General features: G+C 57.3%; 6 protein-coding genes across 6 annotated transcripts; 1 reads left to right on the top strand and 5 right to left on the bottom strand.

Moving 5' to 3' along the window:
* Nucleotides 1-6: 6 nt before the first annotated feature.
* B0I36DRAFT_100575 (uncharacterized protein) lies at nucleotides 7-897 on the bottom strand. The gene is made up of 2 exons (XM_046147702.1): nucleotides 381-897; nucleotides 7-278 (listed from the first exon to the last, which is right to left on the bottom strand). Exons 1-2 carry the CDS (start codon nucleotides 666-668, stop codon nucleotides 93-95), a joined length of 474 nt encoding a protein of 157 aa, XP_046013612.1. The 5' UTR covers nucleotides 669-897; the 3' UTR covers nucleotides 7-92.
* Nucleotides 412-897, bottom strand: B0I36DRAFT_320024 (uncharacterized protein). Its single transcript, XM_046153496.1, has one exon. It carries the CDS (start codon nucleotides 848-850, stop codon nucleotides 665-667), a length of 186 nt encoding a protein of 61 aa, XP_046013611.1. The 5' UTR covers nucleotides 851-897; the 3' UTR covers nucleotides 412-664.
* A 269-nt stretch (nucleotides 898-1,166) lies between these two features.
* Nucleotides 1,167-3,329, top strand: B0I36DRAFT_373396 (major facilitator superfamily domain-containing protein; the record flags this gene model as incomplete). The annotated part of the gene is made up of 2 exons (XM_046160194.1): nucleotides 1,167-1,220; nucleotides 1,677-3,329. The coding sequence occupies 2 exons, from the start codon at nucleotides 1,167-1,169 to the stop codon at nucleotides 3,327-3,329; spliced, it is 1,707 nt and encodes a 568-aa protein (XP_046013610.1).
* A 776-nt stretch (nucleotides 3,330-4,105) lies between these two features.
* On the bottom strand, nucleotides 4,106-6,402 carry B0I36DRAFT_320022 (uncharacterized protein). The gene has a single exon (XM_046153495.1). It carries the CDS (start codon nucleotides 5,938-5,940, stop codon nucleotides 4,204-4,206), a length of 1,737 nt encoding a protein of 578 aa, XP_046013609.1. The 5' UTR covers nucleotides 5,941-6,402; the 3' UTR covers nucleotides 4,106-4,203.
* A 1,333-nt stretch (nucleotides 6,403-7,735) lies between these two features.
* On the bottom strand, nucleotides 7,736-9,036 carry B0I36DRAFT_320018 (uncharacterized protein). The gene is made up of 3 exons (XM_046153494.1): nucleotides 8,652-9,036; nucleotides 8,463-8,538; nucleotides 7,736-8,216 (listed from the first exon to the last, which is right to left on the bottom strand). Exons 1-3 carry the CDS (start codon nucleotides 8,695-8,697, stop codon nucleotides 8,006-8,008), a joined length of 333 nt encoding a protein of 110 aa, XP_046013608.1. The 5' UTR covers nucleotides 8,698-9,036; the 3' UTR covers nucleotides 7,736-8,005.
* Nucleotides 9,037-9,367: 331 nt separating this feature from the next.
* B0I36DRAFT_421673 (glycoside hydrolase) lies at nucleotides 9,368-12,423 on the bottom strand. Its single transcript, XM_046162190.1, has 3 exons — nucleotides 11,901-12,423; nucleotides 9,848-11,814; nucleotides 9,368-9,783 (listed from the first exon to the last, which is right to left on the bottom strand). The coding sequence occupies exons 1-3, from the start codon at nucleotides 12,136-12,138 to the stop codon at nucleotides 9,532-9,534; spliced, it is 2,457 nt and encodes an 818-aa protein (XP_046013607.1). The 5' UTR covers nucleotides 12,139-12,423; the 3' UTR covers nucleotides 9,368-9,531.
* Nucleotides 12,424-12,573: the final 150 nt, after the last annotated feature.

Genomic DNA, 12,573 nt, shown 5'->3' with positions numbered 1-12,573 from the left:
AGCCCGCACGGATAGATGACCCGAGAGAGGGAGAGACCCTTTTCCCAAAAAGAATTTTTGAATCTTAGTGGCCCCCCATTTCTCTCTTAATCTCATAGGAGTAGTACATAGTAGCATGCGGTGAGGCACGAGACGTTTGTTCCATTTTTGAGAAGGTGGGGTGGCAGCTCTCGGGGATTAGAGACTGCCGGTTTGAGCCAATTCCTTGAAACCTTTTTTTGGTTTTTTTTTCTTTGTTGGTTCTGCGAGGTGCAAGGGCGAGACTTTTGCATTATGGGCTAGGTGATTACGTCTTGCTCCAACGTTGGGAGAGTACGTACGTTAGGTGCAGGTGCCTGGGGTTGAAAGGGTCTGGGGGAAGGGCCCGCTTTGGCAGGCACCGATGAATACTGCGTAATTTTCTCTATTTCCGGGGGGGGGGGGACCCTATAACGCACCGAAAGGTGCCTGAGTAAGACGGACAAACTCGGGAGGAGCAGAGAGGGAAGCGAGGTTTGGACAACTGGCACGGCGATGACGCCGACGATTACAAACGACAGCGACGGAACTGCATGGAAAGAATGTGGTGGCATCCCTGCCATCATGGCCTGCCTTGTCTCTCTGGCTTGAAGGGGGTGGGCATGAGCAAGCGTTGCGGGTGACATATTGGGTCGACCCTCACAATTCATGATGATGACGACGAGGTGTCCTTTTGGAGGTATGGTGGTGGTGGTTGTTGATCCCGGAGCTGAGTGGGCCACCGGAGGGCCGAGATGTGCAGGTGCAGGGGGAGGGTGCCGGGCCACGGTCCAAGGGGGAAAGGAGGTTTATCAGATGGATGCCTGGAATCTCGGGTCATCCAGGGAGCCATGCAAGCCAGAGAGGTGCAAGCGACGGCAGCCTGGGCCTGTGGCTTGGGATGGCTGACTGAGCTTTGATGAAGGGGGTGGTGATGGCCTCGTTGAACGAGTTAAGTGGCCAGGTGAGTCACTTGGGCCCCGGAGGTAGAAAGCTGCCATGGCCGGACATAACGGGGCCAGCCATGCCTGATCGGGCCAAGCGCAGCCGAGCGACGGGGCAGACACGGCCGAGCGCCGTGGGCCACGCCTTTGCCATTAGTCTCGTGGTAGGCGTGTCTTGCGTAGTACTGCATTTTGCGGCCGAGCAGGACTGGTCGGGGCCCAGACATGTCCGAGCTGGGCCAGCCGCCTGCCGGCACCGAGTCGACGCCCTGGTCGCGGGTGACCAGCCCAGACCAAAGGGTTGGGTTGAATCGGCCATGAGGCATGTCCAAGCTGTGACCGTTAGACGAGGCAGGCACATATATCTATCCGCTGCCTCGCACCTGCCTCTTGGTGTTGGTTGTTACCCTGACTCTTAGCAACAACGACAACAACATCCAACAGTAGCAGCAACAGCAACACCACACCACAACTAAAGCCCCAAAGACCAGCACACCAGGGCACTGCGCAGATACCTACAAGATATCACAGATACTGCACTTTCCCCTTCGCCGCCAGACCACCGCCAAGATGCGTCTTGGCCGAGCCCAGACCCCGGCCGCCGCCCTGGCAGGCATCACCGACGACGAGCCAACACCTGCCCCGGCCGTCGCCCCCGTCGCCGGGCCCGGAGCCGCGCCAGAGAAACCCACCACCACAACGGCACCCAACAACGGTGACGACGAGGACATCGAGTACCCAACCGGCCTGCGGCTCGCCGCCCTCCTCGCCTCCATCTTCTGCACCATCTTCCTCGTTGCCCTCGACCGCCTCATCATCGGCACCGCCGTCCCCGCAATCACCGACGAGTTCCACTCCCTCCAGGATGTTGGCTGGTACGGTTCTGCCTATCAACTCACCACCTGCAGCTTTCAGCTCCTCTTTGGCAAGCTCTACAAGTACTACTCCATAAAGGCAACCTTTCTCAGCTGCGTCCTCCTCTTCGAGATCGGCTCCGCCATCTGCGGCGCCGCTCCAAACTCCGTCGCCCTCATCATCGGCCGCGCCGTCCAGGGTGTCGGCGCCGCTGGCATCTTTTCCGGCGCCGTTGTCCTGCTCGTCTACGCCGTGCCCTTGCACCAGCGCCCAAAGTACCAGGGCCTCTTTGGCGCCATCTTTGGCATCGCCTCCATTCTCGGACCTCTCGTCGGCGGTGCATTCACTTCCAATGTTAGCTGGAGGTGGTGCTTCTACATCAACCTCCCCTTTGGAGCCGTCGTCATGGTCCTCGTCGGCTTCATTCTTGACGTTCCCAGAAGCAAGGAGGGCGATGACCTGACCACCAGCCAGAAGCTTGCCCAGCTTGACCCCATCGGCACTCTGGCTCTCATCCCGGGCATCATCTGCCTCCTCCTCGCCCTGCAGTGGGGAGGCGTCACGTATGCCTGGAACAATGGCCGTATCATCGCCCTCCTAACCCTCGGAGTCGCCCTCTTCCTCGCCTTCGTCGCTGTACAGATTCTCAGACCCGAGACCGCCACCCTCTCGCCACGTCTTTTCACCCAGCGCTCCATGGTTGCTGGAGTCTGGGCGACAACCTGCGTTGGCGCGGGCATGTTGATCTATATTTACTACATCCCCATCTGGTTCCAAGCCATCAAGGGCGACTCGGCCGTCGACTCGGGCATCCACCTGCTTCCCCTTACCCTCGCCATGGTTGTGGGCTCCATCTCCAACGGCCTCCTTGTCTCCCGTCTGGGCTACTACACGCCCTTCATGCTGGCCGGCGTATGCATCATGTCCATTGGCTCTGGTCTCTTCCTGACCTTTGACGCCTCCACTCCCGCGCCCAAATGGATCGGCTATCAGATCCTCTACGGCTTCGGCCTGGGTTGGACATTCCAGGCACCCAATCTCGCAGCGCAGACCGTTCTCCCAACCAAGGACGTCTCCATGGGAATATCTCTCATGTTCTTCACGCAACTCCTCTCCGGTGCCATCTTCATATCTGTGGGCCAGAATGTCTTGACCAATGAGCTCCTCAAGCGTCTCGAGGGTGTCATGGGCGTCACGCCAGAGCTCATCGAGAACACGGGCGCCACAAGCCTGAGCTCCGCGCTGCCAGAAGGCGTGCGCGGTGTCGTTCTTGATGCGTACAACCTGAGCCTGAGACAGGTCTTCATCGTTGGCGCGGCGTGTACGTGTCTGACCATCTTTGCCGCACTGGCCATGGAGTGGCGCAGCGTCAAGGAGAAGAAGAACAAGCAGGACGCCGCGCGGGCTGCGTCAGCCTCGGCATCAGACGAGGAGAAGGACAAGGCGGGCGCCGGCTCCGATACCGAGGGCACTGCTGTCGGTGCAGGTACCAGTGCCGGTACCGCTCAAGCCTTTGGCAAGGAGGAGGTTTGAAGTGGGTGGAGAGACCAGCCCATACCCGAGAAAAGGGAATAACTAACTGTACAAAAAAGTCCACAGCATTGGATACACCCGAGTAATGACATGGGACAGCCCCATATGTCGGGAAGGGAGGGTACGATAAGACCACAAACCCAGCATGCAGCGTGTTTTTGTTTTCTTTTCCCTTTTTTCACATCCTCTGGGTAGGATGGCTTTGCATTTTCATACCCAGGCTGGATGGTTTCTGTTTTTCTTATTAAAATACCCACTCTGCTCATGCGCATTTGAGACTGTCTGCGATTTGTATGGCATAATATAAAAAGAACAAGACTGTTTTCTTTACTGATACTTATGAGATTACTGTGCTGTGAGCTAGTTGCTCTACTTTGGGGGGTAAACACGGAAACTGGCCCAAGACTATGTGTACCTACTACCTAGGTAGGCAGGTAGACAGACAAAGGGCTCGTAGGCCAATATATCTTCACTTATTCATGTGCGGGGGCGGCCTCTTAGTAAAGGTGCCATTTCAATCCTAGACAGTAATCCAAATTCAAAAGTTATTGCTCGAGTGGTGGGTTCCCAGACATTTATGTGCACTGCATGTGCTCGCCCTCGGCGAGAGCAGACACACATTCCGCTGGGAAATGCCTCCGCAAACTGGCAGACCGCGGTGTGGTTCATGGTCTGTAATCATTGCGAGATTAGGAGGTTCTATGCGGGCAAAGATACCGTGCGGTGCAGCTTCTTCACGGGCTGGACTCAGTGTGTGTGGAGAGCATAGTGTCAAGTAGGATATAAAGACCACTTTGATTAAATTTCCAACATTCCCTTTTTTAACTCCTGCCCGATCAATATACATATGGCATTTGTTTCTCTCGGTCTACCTTCACAGGACATGCTCGACACCTTTGCCTTTATGGTCCGCGGTTCCAGACGAGCCCCCGGGCACGGGTAAGGTCGAGGATTCCGCCGTCTTGAGAAGCTCCCGTAGGGTACCCTCAGCATAGCTCTTGGACTGGCCACTACTACGATGTCCGCTTTTGGGGTCAGTAGTGGCAACTTCAGTAACAGCTCTCACTGGGTTGGCATTTGTTCCGGCACCGGCCCTCCAGGGAATCCACGAGCTCAGTCCTGAAAACAGGCTCGATCGTGCACTGGGCTCACCAGGCCTATCGGGGGTCGAAATCGCTGCAGATGCCATGGAGGCCGACACAACTGCTCGAGAGGGCTGCGCCGGAGTTGTCTCATGGGCAGCTCGCTGCTGTTGCTGCTGCTGCTGTTGCGACTCTGTCGAGCCGAAGGCTACCATTCCCGCAGTGTCCTCTGCAGACGTCCTGATCTCAAGGTGATTCCGCGACGTCTCAGGCCTTGCAGGCTCACTAATTAGGGCTGTCCCAGACGATCGAGGTGAGGTGGCATCGAGAGCGCCCTGACTAGTGCGTGTGTTGTCCATCACGACCGCCGCAAAAGACGACGACTTGCGGCGCATTGACCTCCTCTGCGCTTGCGCCTGCTCCTCGCTTGATAGATTGGTGGCACCACTGCCATCCTGAGCACTTCCGCTGCTGTTCGAGTCCTGCGTTCCAGCACGGCCCCGAACCTCCTCTGCAAGCTCGGCAGCTGGCTTCTTCTTGCTCCTGTCCTCATCCGACGACCTGCTCGAGCTCATGATAGTCTCGAGCGTGCCATATGCAGCACTTCTCCGACGCTGCGTGCCTTTGCGCCTGCGGTGTCTAGTGCTTGAGCTCTGTTCATCGTCACTAGTAATGGCCTGTAATGTTGGACCGGCATTGCTCCCACGCTGCTGCGACGATCGCGTTTCCGAGGCCGCGAAGCTCGTGCCTGAGCCGTGAGGAGCGACATGGACTTCGTACTGGTTGCTGAGCGAATATCTCGATCGAGCGCAGATCTCTGCTATCCTGTCCAGATCGGCACCAATATCCTGCTGCATCTCCGTCATGATGCTCTTGAAAGTGAATGCCTCGAGCGGTGGCAGCTTGGCATCATCCAGCCCCGCTTTCGACGGCTTCAGCGGCCTGCTCTTTCCCTTGACAGATCGTGCCATGTTCACAACAGCCCCTGCCCTCCCAGGCCGCCAATTGGTGACGCTCGAGGTGATGGAGATGCTGGACAGCGGTGCTCTGCGACTGGCTGGTCGTGAGGAGGAAGACGACGGGGGCGGTCCGGAATATGTCCGGACCAGGACAGGCTGAGAGTATGTTCCAGTCGTCGTGCTGTTTACGCTCGGGGGGGCGCCGGCGCTCCTCGTATACCGATGTCTCGAAGACGGCTGGCTGCGGTTGAGCTCACGCAATGCGCTGGTCCGATGAGCCGCGGTGGAGTTGTCGAGAGGGATTGGCCGGCCCTCAGCTGTGCTGGGGACTAGCGAGGTCGAGGACGTGTTTGAGTGGAGCGGCGGCCGGAAGACAAAGGGCAGTGATTCTCGACGGCTTCCAGAGACACTGCGGGTATGGGACGTCGTTCTGGGCACCGACGGCGCGGGCGTGGCGGCTGCGGGCACGGCCGATGTCGTGGTAGCAGCACGGGTGCGGATCGACGAAGGCGTGGCGTGACTGGCCAACAACAAGTCTGGCGCCGGCGCTGACGGGAGCAGGGTCGACATGATGCTGGATATAGATCTCAGCTGTGGGGAGTAGCGGGAGGAACGACGGATGACGGGGCGAAGCAAGATGCCAGACGTGTATGCACGGCCAGCGCGGCCGACGGGGGCGGTTGTAGGTGCAGCAGAGATGCAGGCCGGGGGCCTACGTGGAATCTATCGCACCGAACACGCAGGCGAGGTAATGCAGAGAGGCGCCAGGCCGGGGCAATGCGGTGCAAGTTGCGTGTCTCGTCTCTGGCGAGGTGGCGGAGGACGCAAGAGGAGCTGGGACCATCAACCCTGCGTCGGATTCGAGCGGTGTCGCAGATGCCAACGACTGCTGTTCGTTGCGCTGCACGATCTGCGGCCTGCGGCTGCTGAGACACTCGAGGGATTGACCAGTCACTGCCAGAGTGAGCGTGCGCCGAGTCGAGATGCAGCAGGGAAGGCAGGCAGGAAGGATGGTGGTTGCGGAAAAGTCTGAGATGGGGAATTGGAAAACGGGGGCCCTGAAGGGACGAATCCACATGGCGACGGCAGGCAAGCAGCTCCAGTTTGCGGCGATCCCCGCCCGACACGATGGGGAAGGAGCGACGGGCGAGCAGCAGCGCTAACGTGGCTGCCGGGCGGGGGGACTGGACTCCGAGGCCGCACCTGCTTGCAGGGGGGCTGTTTCTGTATCTAGACCACCTGCTGCTGCTGCTGCTGCTTGCATGCACTGAGCTGGCACCCTCTGATTTGGTCACCCACACAAAAGGTCGCCCGTCGTGCAGCAGCAGCCGCCACGGCATCGACTTTTCGACCAGTCACAGAAATCAATGGACACCAGGGAGAGATGGCCAGCAGCCGGCCCTGCAAGGCGCTGCTTCCACTCAGCTTGGGAAGGTGATAGATACGGTGCGTCGACGACCCACACGACTCCTGCACTCCTGCATGCAGAACATGCCCTCTGCACAACCACTGTCCTCTAAGTGAGCACCCTGGGCGTGATGTCCTGGCATGTGTGTGTGTGTGTGTGTGTGTGTCGCAACGTGGAAACGAGACAGCGCAAATGAAGCACGAGCTCGACCGATACGCAAATGTGACCAGCCAGCCAGAAAAACCCAACACCGAACGCTTTGGAGTCCCAGAGTCCGCATTGACGCGCCACGCAGAATGGCACAAAAGTCCAAAGCGTGTCCCTGCAACAGAGTGCTGTTGTGTCTCTGTGGGATTGGTCGAAAAGGCGGGGTCTCTTGCCAGAGGACAGGACAGGACGACTATTCCCATTTGCTGGGCGGTCTCTCTTTTTTTTTCCTGCATGCATACACTACATGCGTGCATGCGCCAACCAGCATCCGGCCGGGTTTCGAGCTGCATGGGCCAGCAGCACTCGTGGTTCCTCTTGAGCGTAGAGGGGGCTCCTCGTTGCATGCGTCCCCTCTTCCCCTCCATGGCAAGCTCTCAGGGTGGCATATAATAGAAGCTGGATATCGTCTGGAACGCTCCGGCAGACTGGGACTAGCCAGCCCAAAAGAGCCAATGCAACTACTGCTGCAGCGTCCATGTGCTGTGGGAAAAGCTAGCCGTTAACAGCCACAAAGAGGAACGCATCCGCCGAACCATCCGGCAGATCTCGCTCAGCAGCACGTACGTTGAGAAGACTGCAGGCACAGACGCCTCTTCCTTAAACAAGCCGCAGAGGGAAGAGCTACGTTGAGGAGGTAGCAAGGGACAAGCAAGACGATGCTGCGGGTACACCCTTGCTGACGCGTTCTCCGGGCAGCTGCAGTTCTGTCGTGATCTTGCAGCTCAAGACGATCGAGATGTGCATGAAGGCTTGTTCAAAGACATCAATTTAATTAAATCTCTCGAGGGCTTTGTCCTTCTCCGAGAATCATGACCTTGTAAGGCGTGAACTGCAAGAAGTAACCCAGCACGATCCATTACTCCACTCCGCCCCTGGCATATGATATGTCCCTTATAACCCTCGACGAGAACGACACCACCCTTCGTTCACGAAGATCACCCTCCTCAAGGAGCGATTTTCCGAGCTCTTCTCCCACCCCCACATCCCCGTATGCCCTTCCATTCTCCAAAGGTGAACCTAGTTGTATGCGGGAGCCGCAGGACCGCCGCCATGGTGTCCAGTAGGAGGAGCAGGATTCATCGTGCCGTAGCCCTGGCCGCCAGTCTGGACACGGTCCGAGTACACGCCTGGAGCGCGACTCGCGGCGAAGCGGCCCTCGCGCGCCTGCTCCCTGCGGTCATAGTAGACATACTCTATGTAGAATGCGTGGATGTGGCCTGGCAAGTATCTGCGAGAGCCCATGTCTGTTAGGGAACACACTTTTGATTTCTCCATTTTCCATATTGTGTGTGGGCATATACACCGGATCTGGCTCGGAATATATGCAAAAATGGCCAGCGGAGCAAAATGACACGGGGAGGAATTCCCATATGCAAATATGGACGTATCGCCGCGCGCAGCTAGCCACACACATATACACACACCCACCCACCCGTGACCCTCTGATAGGGAGCCCCCAGGGAAAATGACTTACCCAAGCAATGTGAGACAAATGTTGACGCACAAGTCAGCACCACAGCCGGCGACCATGAAGACGCCTACGGGAGGGACTACAGCGAAGGAGGGGGGGAAGGAGCAGAGCGCATGTCAGCGGGATCTAGGTCATACAATGGCACATGCACACGCGCGCGCGCGCGCGCATGCGGGGCCGGTGGCTACTTACAGAGGATGGTGATGAGCACCAGAATGACTGCGGACGCGGCACCCATGGTTGAGATTGATGGTTTTTGTTGTTTGCGCTCGCTTGCACAGAGGGGGGAGAGAGAGGTATGCTCGTCTGGGACTCCGTTTGTCGCAGAATCTCTGGCGGTGCTGGTGCGGGGGGACGCTGACAAGCTGGTTGCGGCCGTTGCAGATGTGTCGTTCGATTCAGCAAAGCTGAGTGTCAAATGTTGTTCAGCCGGTGGTGATTGGCAGTGAATCAGTGTGTGAGATTCGCAGCCTTGCAGATTTCCAGAGAAGGGAGAAAAGGGACGTGGGGATCTTGTCCAACGGTCGAGCCAACAGCGGCCTCCACGCGTTTTACATTGGCTGGTCTCTGGGCGACACCACACGAGCAAGCTCTCTCTCCACTTCATGACTGCATATTCCTGTCACAAGCACCCAAACTGCTCCATGACGTAATCCACCCTGGACAGCCTTACGCAGACGCAGGCAGAGCACCAGTCCAGGCGCAGCCAGGCCCAGTGGCTGGGTCGCCGGCACCCCCGTTTTTACGATCCTTTAGCGCATGCCCCACACGGGACTCGGCACATGGTTGGCCTTGTGCCTTGGCAGCCCTGGTTTCCACAGATCGGCAGGCCCTGCTGTTGTTGTTCACGATGTCCAACATTGGCATCATTTCAAGATTGACAAAGAGTCGCGCCCGGCAATGCACATCCGACTCGCCCACTCCGATCGGCCCACCACGGAAATAACACTGGATGCTCCCTCAAAGCCTTGCGATTGTGGCTGCTTTCGGGGATTGCTCTATCTATGGTTCAACTGAGCCATGGGATTGCCCAGGGAATTTGCCTCGCAATCCACTTGCTGCACTGCAGCCTCTACAGCTCATCGCGAACATGGTTATCGGCATCTGAATCAAGGTCGGGCATAGCCATGATCTTGACAACCAGGCTCGTCCAGCCTGTAAAGTGCTGGGTACGCTGACCCTTGCCCGTGTCCGGATTGTACTGCTCCCATGCAAAGCCCGTCGTCTTCCAGTTGTCGTAGATGTTCTCAACGAGATTCTTGCGCAGACTCGTGTATGTCTTCTTAGCCTTGGCCTGGAAGGGCCCTTCTTGTTGTGCGACATTCTGCGACGGGACTTTACATTAGCGTTCCGCCTCGGGAGACGACCGTGATCAGTGCGAAACTTACAAGCAATTGCTGCAGAGCAAGGAAGTTGATGTTGATCCAGACGGGACTGCGCCAGTAGTTCTCGGCAGTCTCGTAGAACTCGTCTTTCTTGCTCAGACTGCGGATGCCATAAGGACTCCACAGCTCTTCAGGGTCGCTGAGGAGGTCCACGGTCTTGCCTAGGGTCGGGTCGTCCGGCTTGAGAAGGCCCAGAATGAAAGGGAAAAGGCTGATATAGCCCTTGTGGCAGACTAGTACATGCTCCTCAAAATCGTCAATAGTGGCGTCGCAGTATGCACCGTCCTTCTCCGACCAGTGAAGATCCTTCAGGTTGTGCTCAATGGCATTGAGAACCTTGGAGTACTCGTAGACGTCCTCGCTTGCTCCCACGACACCAGCAATCTTGAGTAGGACCTTGGCCATTAGGCCAACCCAGGACATCAAATCGACATGAAGCTCACCAGGGTGGGGTGTCTGTGCGCGAGGGTAGTCGTCCAGACCACTGGTCAGGATGTGCGGTACAGTACGACCACGCCACCTGTAGGCTTCTTTGGTCGAGAAAGCCTCGCGGTCATATGATTTGATATCGCCGAACTGGGTCGACTTAAACCAAAGGAACTGGCGTCGGAGCAGCGGGTACAGATTATGCAGGTATTGGGTGCCCAGCTCCGGATTGGTCAAGTGCGCATTCGAAAAGGTGCTCTCATGCAACAATTTCTCCTGGCCCGCGGGCATGCTCCCGTTGGATCGGGCGAGCTTTTCCAGGAAGCCCTCCAGGACCAGAAAAAGGGTAGGCGGGTTCGCATAGTGCGGGTATTGCACCTGGAACTCTGGTGGAACCTTGCTGCGCGCCTCGGCACCGAGAATCTGCTCACGAGCGATCCATCCGTCCTCGTCCATGAGGTTGTACCAGCTCTTGACGACCTCGAGCGCAAGATCCATGTCCCATTCGGCAATAGGCATCAAGTGGAAGCCCTCATCCCAAAGGAATCCTCGAGGAAAGAAGGGACGAGATGGGATGCTGGTGAACAACTCGTACGGGCCCTCCTCGATCTGGCGGTTCCGCGCGCGTGCTTCCGCCGCCTCTTCCCAGAAACCTTCGTTCTCCTCCTCGTATTCTGAAGCGTAGGATCGGTCGACGATCTGATTTCCGTAGAAATAACCGATGCCACCGGCCAAGTTGGACAGCATGCTTTTCCCAAACGTGCTGTACTTATCGCCCTTGAACGGAGTCTGAGGGGCGAAAATCTCTATGAACTTCTCATGGAACGAAGCGGAGTTCCTCTCGATTTCGGCCGTCAAATCCTCGCTTGTGACGTCCTCGCTAGCCGAGCCACTAGTAAAGAGGACGTCGAACTCAAAGGCACCTTCGAAGACTTTCTGCACAATCTGGACGTTGCCGGAGCCCGGATTGTTGCGCATCATGTACGTTTGCCACGGTGGGGGTGCGTTGTCCTGGCCGTAATCTTTGATGATCTGGTCGACACCGGCTTTGAGCTGAGCAAAGATGACCTGTTTGCCCTGCCAGAGGTGCTCCTGCGGGAGCTCGAGAGTGCTGACAATAGTCTTATCCAGGGGTCGCTCACTGGAGGTAGCGTGGTTGCTTGTCGGATGACCGCCCTTGCCTTCGGTTACCACCATTTGAAATGTCCCGAGCTGGGCATGCTGACCTTTGATTGTCACATCTCCAGCAAAACCAGTATGCTCGCCGTCCGCCACGACCTCTAGGACGTTGCCAACGGGTTCCGAGGTCACATAGAAGAAAATGGATGTCTTCAGATCCGATCCTGCATCATCGCGTGGCTCGCCTTTGATTCGTACGGCCCAGCTGCCGCCGTGAGCACCGCCGGGAATCTTGACAAAGGAGGTGGTGATGTCAATCTTGTTTTGAGTATCGTGGATCGTCTGTATGCCGCCGTTTCTTGTATCGTACTCGTCCCAGCCGTAGCCAGCCATGTCTTCGTTTTGCTCACAGGTGTACCGGAAGCCTAGTTGCCAATCGCAAGATTGTCAGTTAACGAGACCCCCACACGCAGGTCGGGTCCCTCAGGCCAATTGGGAATGATGAACGCACCATTTTGGACCTCCATGTAGTTGTCGACCTTCGCCCACATTAGAGCGGCCATAATGCTGTTGGGGACTCGAGGCCTGACTCCAAAGTAGAGGTTTGGCCTGTAAGGACCCCATAGCAGGCTCTGGTTGTTCTGTCTGCCATACTCGGCGGTGAGAATGGACTCGTCTTGAGCCTTGACGGCGCCTGGGGCCAGAGATGCAATGGACAGCAATGCTGTCAGGGAACACCGGAGCAACATGATTTGATGTCGAGCATTGAGCGTAGGACAATGCGACGCCGCGTGCCTGAGGGTTGGGAGGGGTCGGTCGATTGTCGTTGCCGCAAGGACAGTGGCTCGTGCGACTGCTGGCTCAGTGTTGGAAGGACAGGAACTGGACGAGGCGAATACAGTCGCCTTCGCAGAATCTATTCTGCGGCTGATTTACAACCAGCCAAGCTGCGCGACAATTTCTTCTGTTGTAAAGCGAAGAAGGCCAGGACTATTTGTCAGAGGGCACGGGAGGAGCTTTCTGTATTATGGAGGTGCCACCTTGACTTAAGGGCATTTTGGGGAAGCTGCAACAGCTTCCGCCGCCAAGACAAAGGAAACCCCTCGTGGGGAAATCGGGCCAGGGGCCTCAGGACCGTCAACCAGCTTGCTCTCCATCAGGTTAGCGCTGGACATGACGAGCCG

The sequence above is a fragment of the Microdochium trichocladiopsis genome (genome assembly GCF_020744255.1).
Source record: "Microdochium trichocladiopsis strain MPI-CAGE-CH-0230 chromosome Unknown B0I36scaffold_4, whole genome shotgun sequence".
Lineage (NCBI taxonomy): Eukaryota > Fungi > Ascomycota > Sordariomycetes > Xylariales > Microdochiaceae > Microdochium > Microdochium trichocladiopsis.
This window is presented reverse-complemented; position numbering and strand designations above follow the sequence as displayed.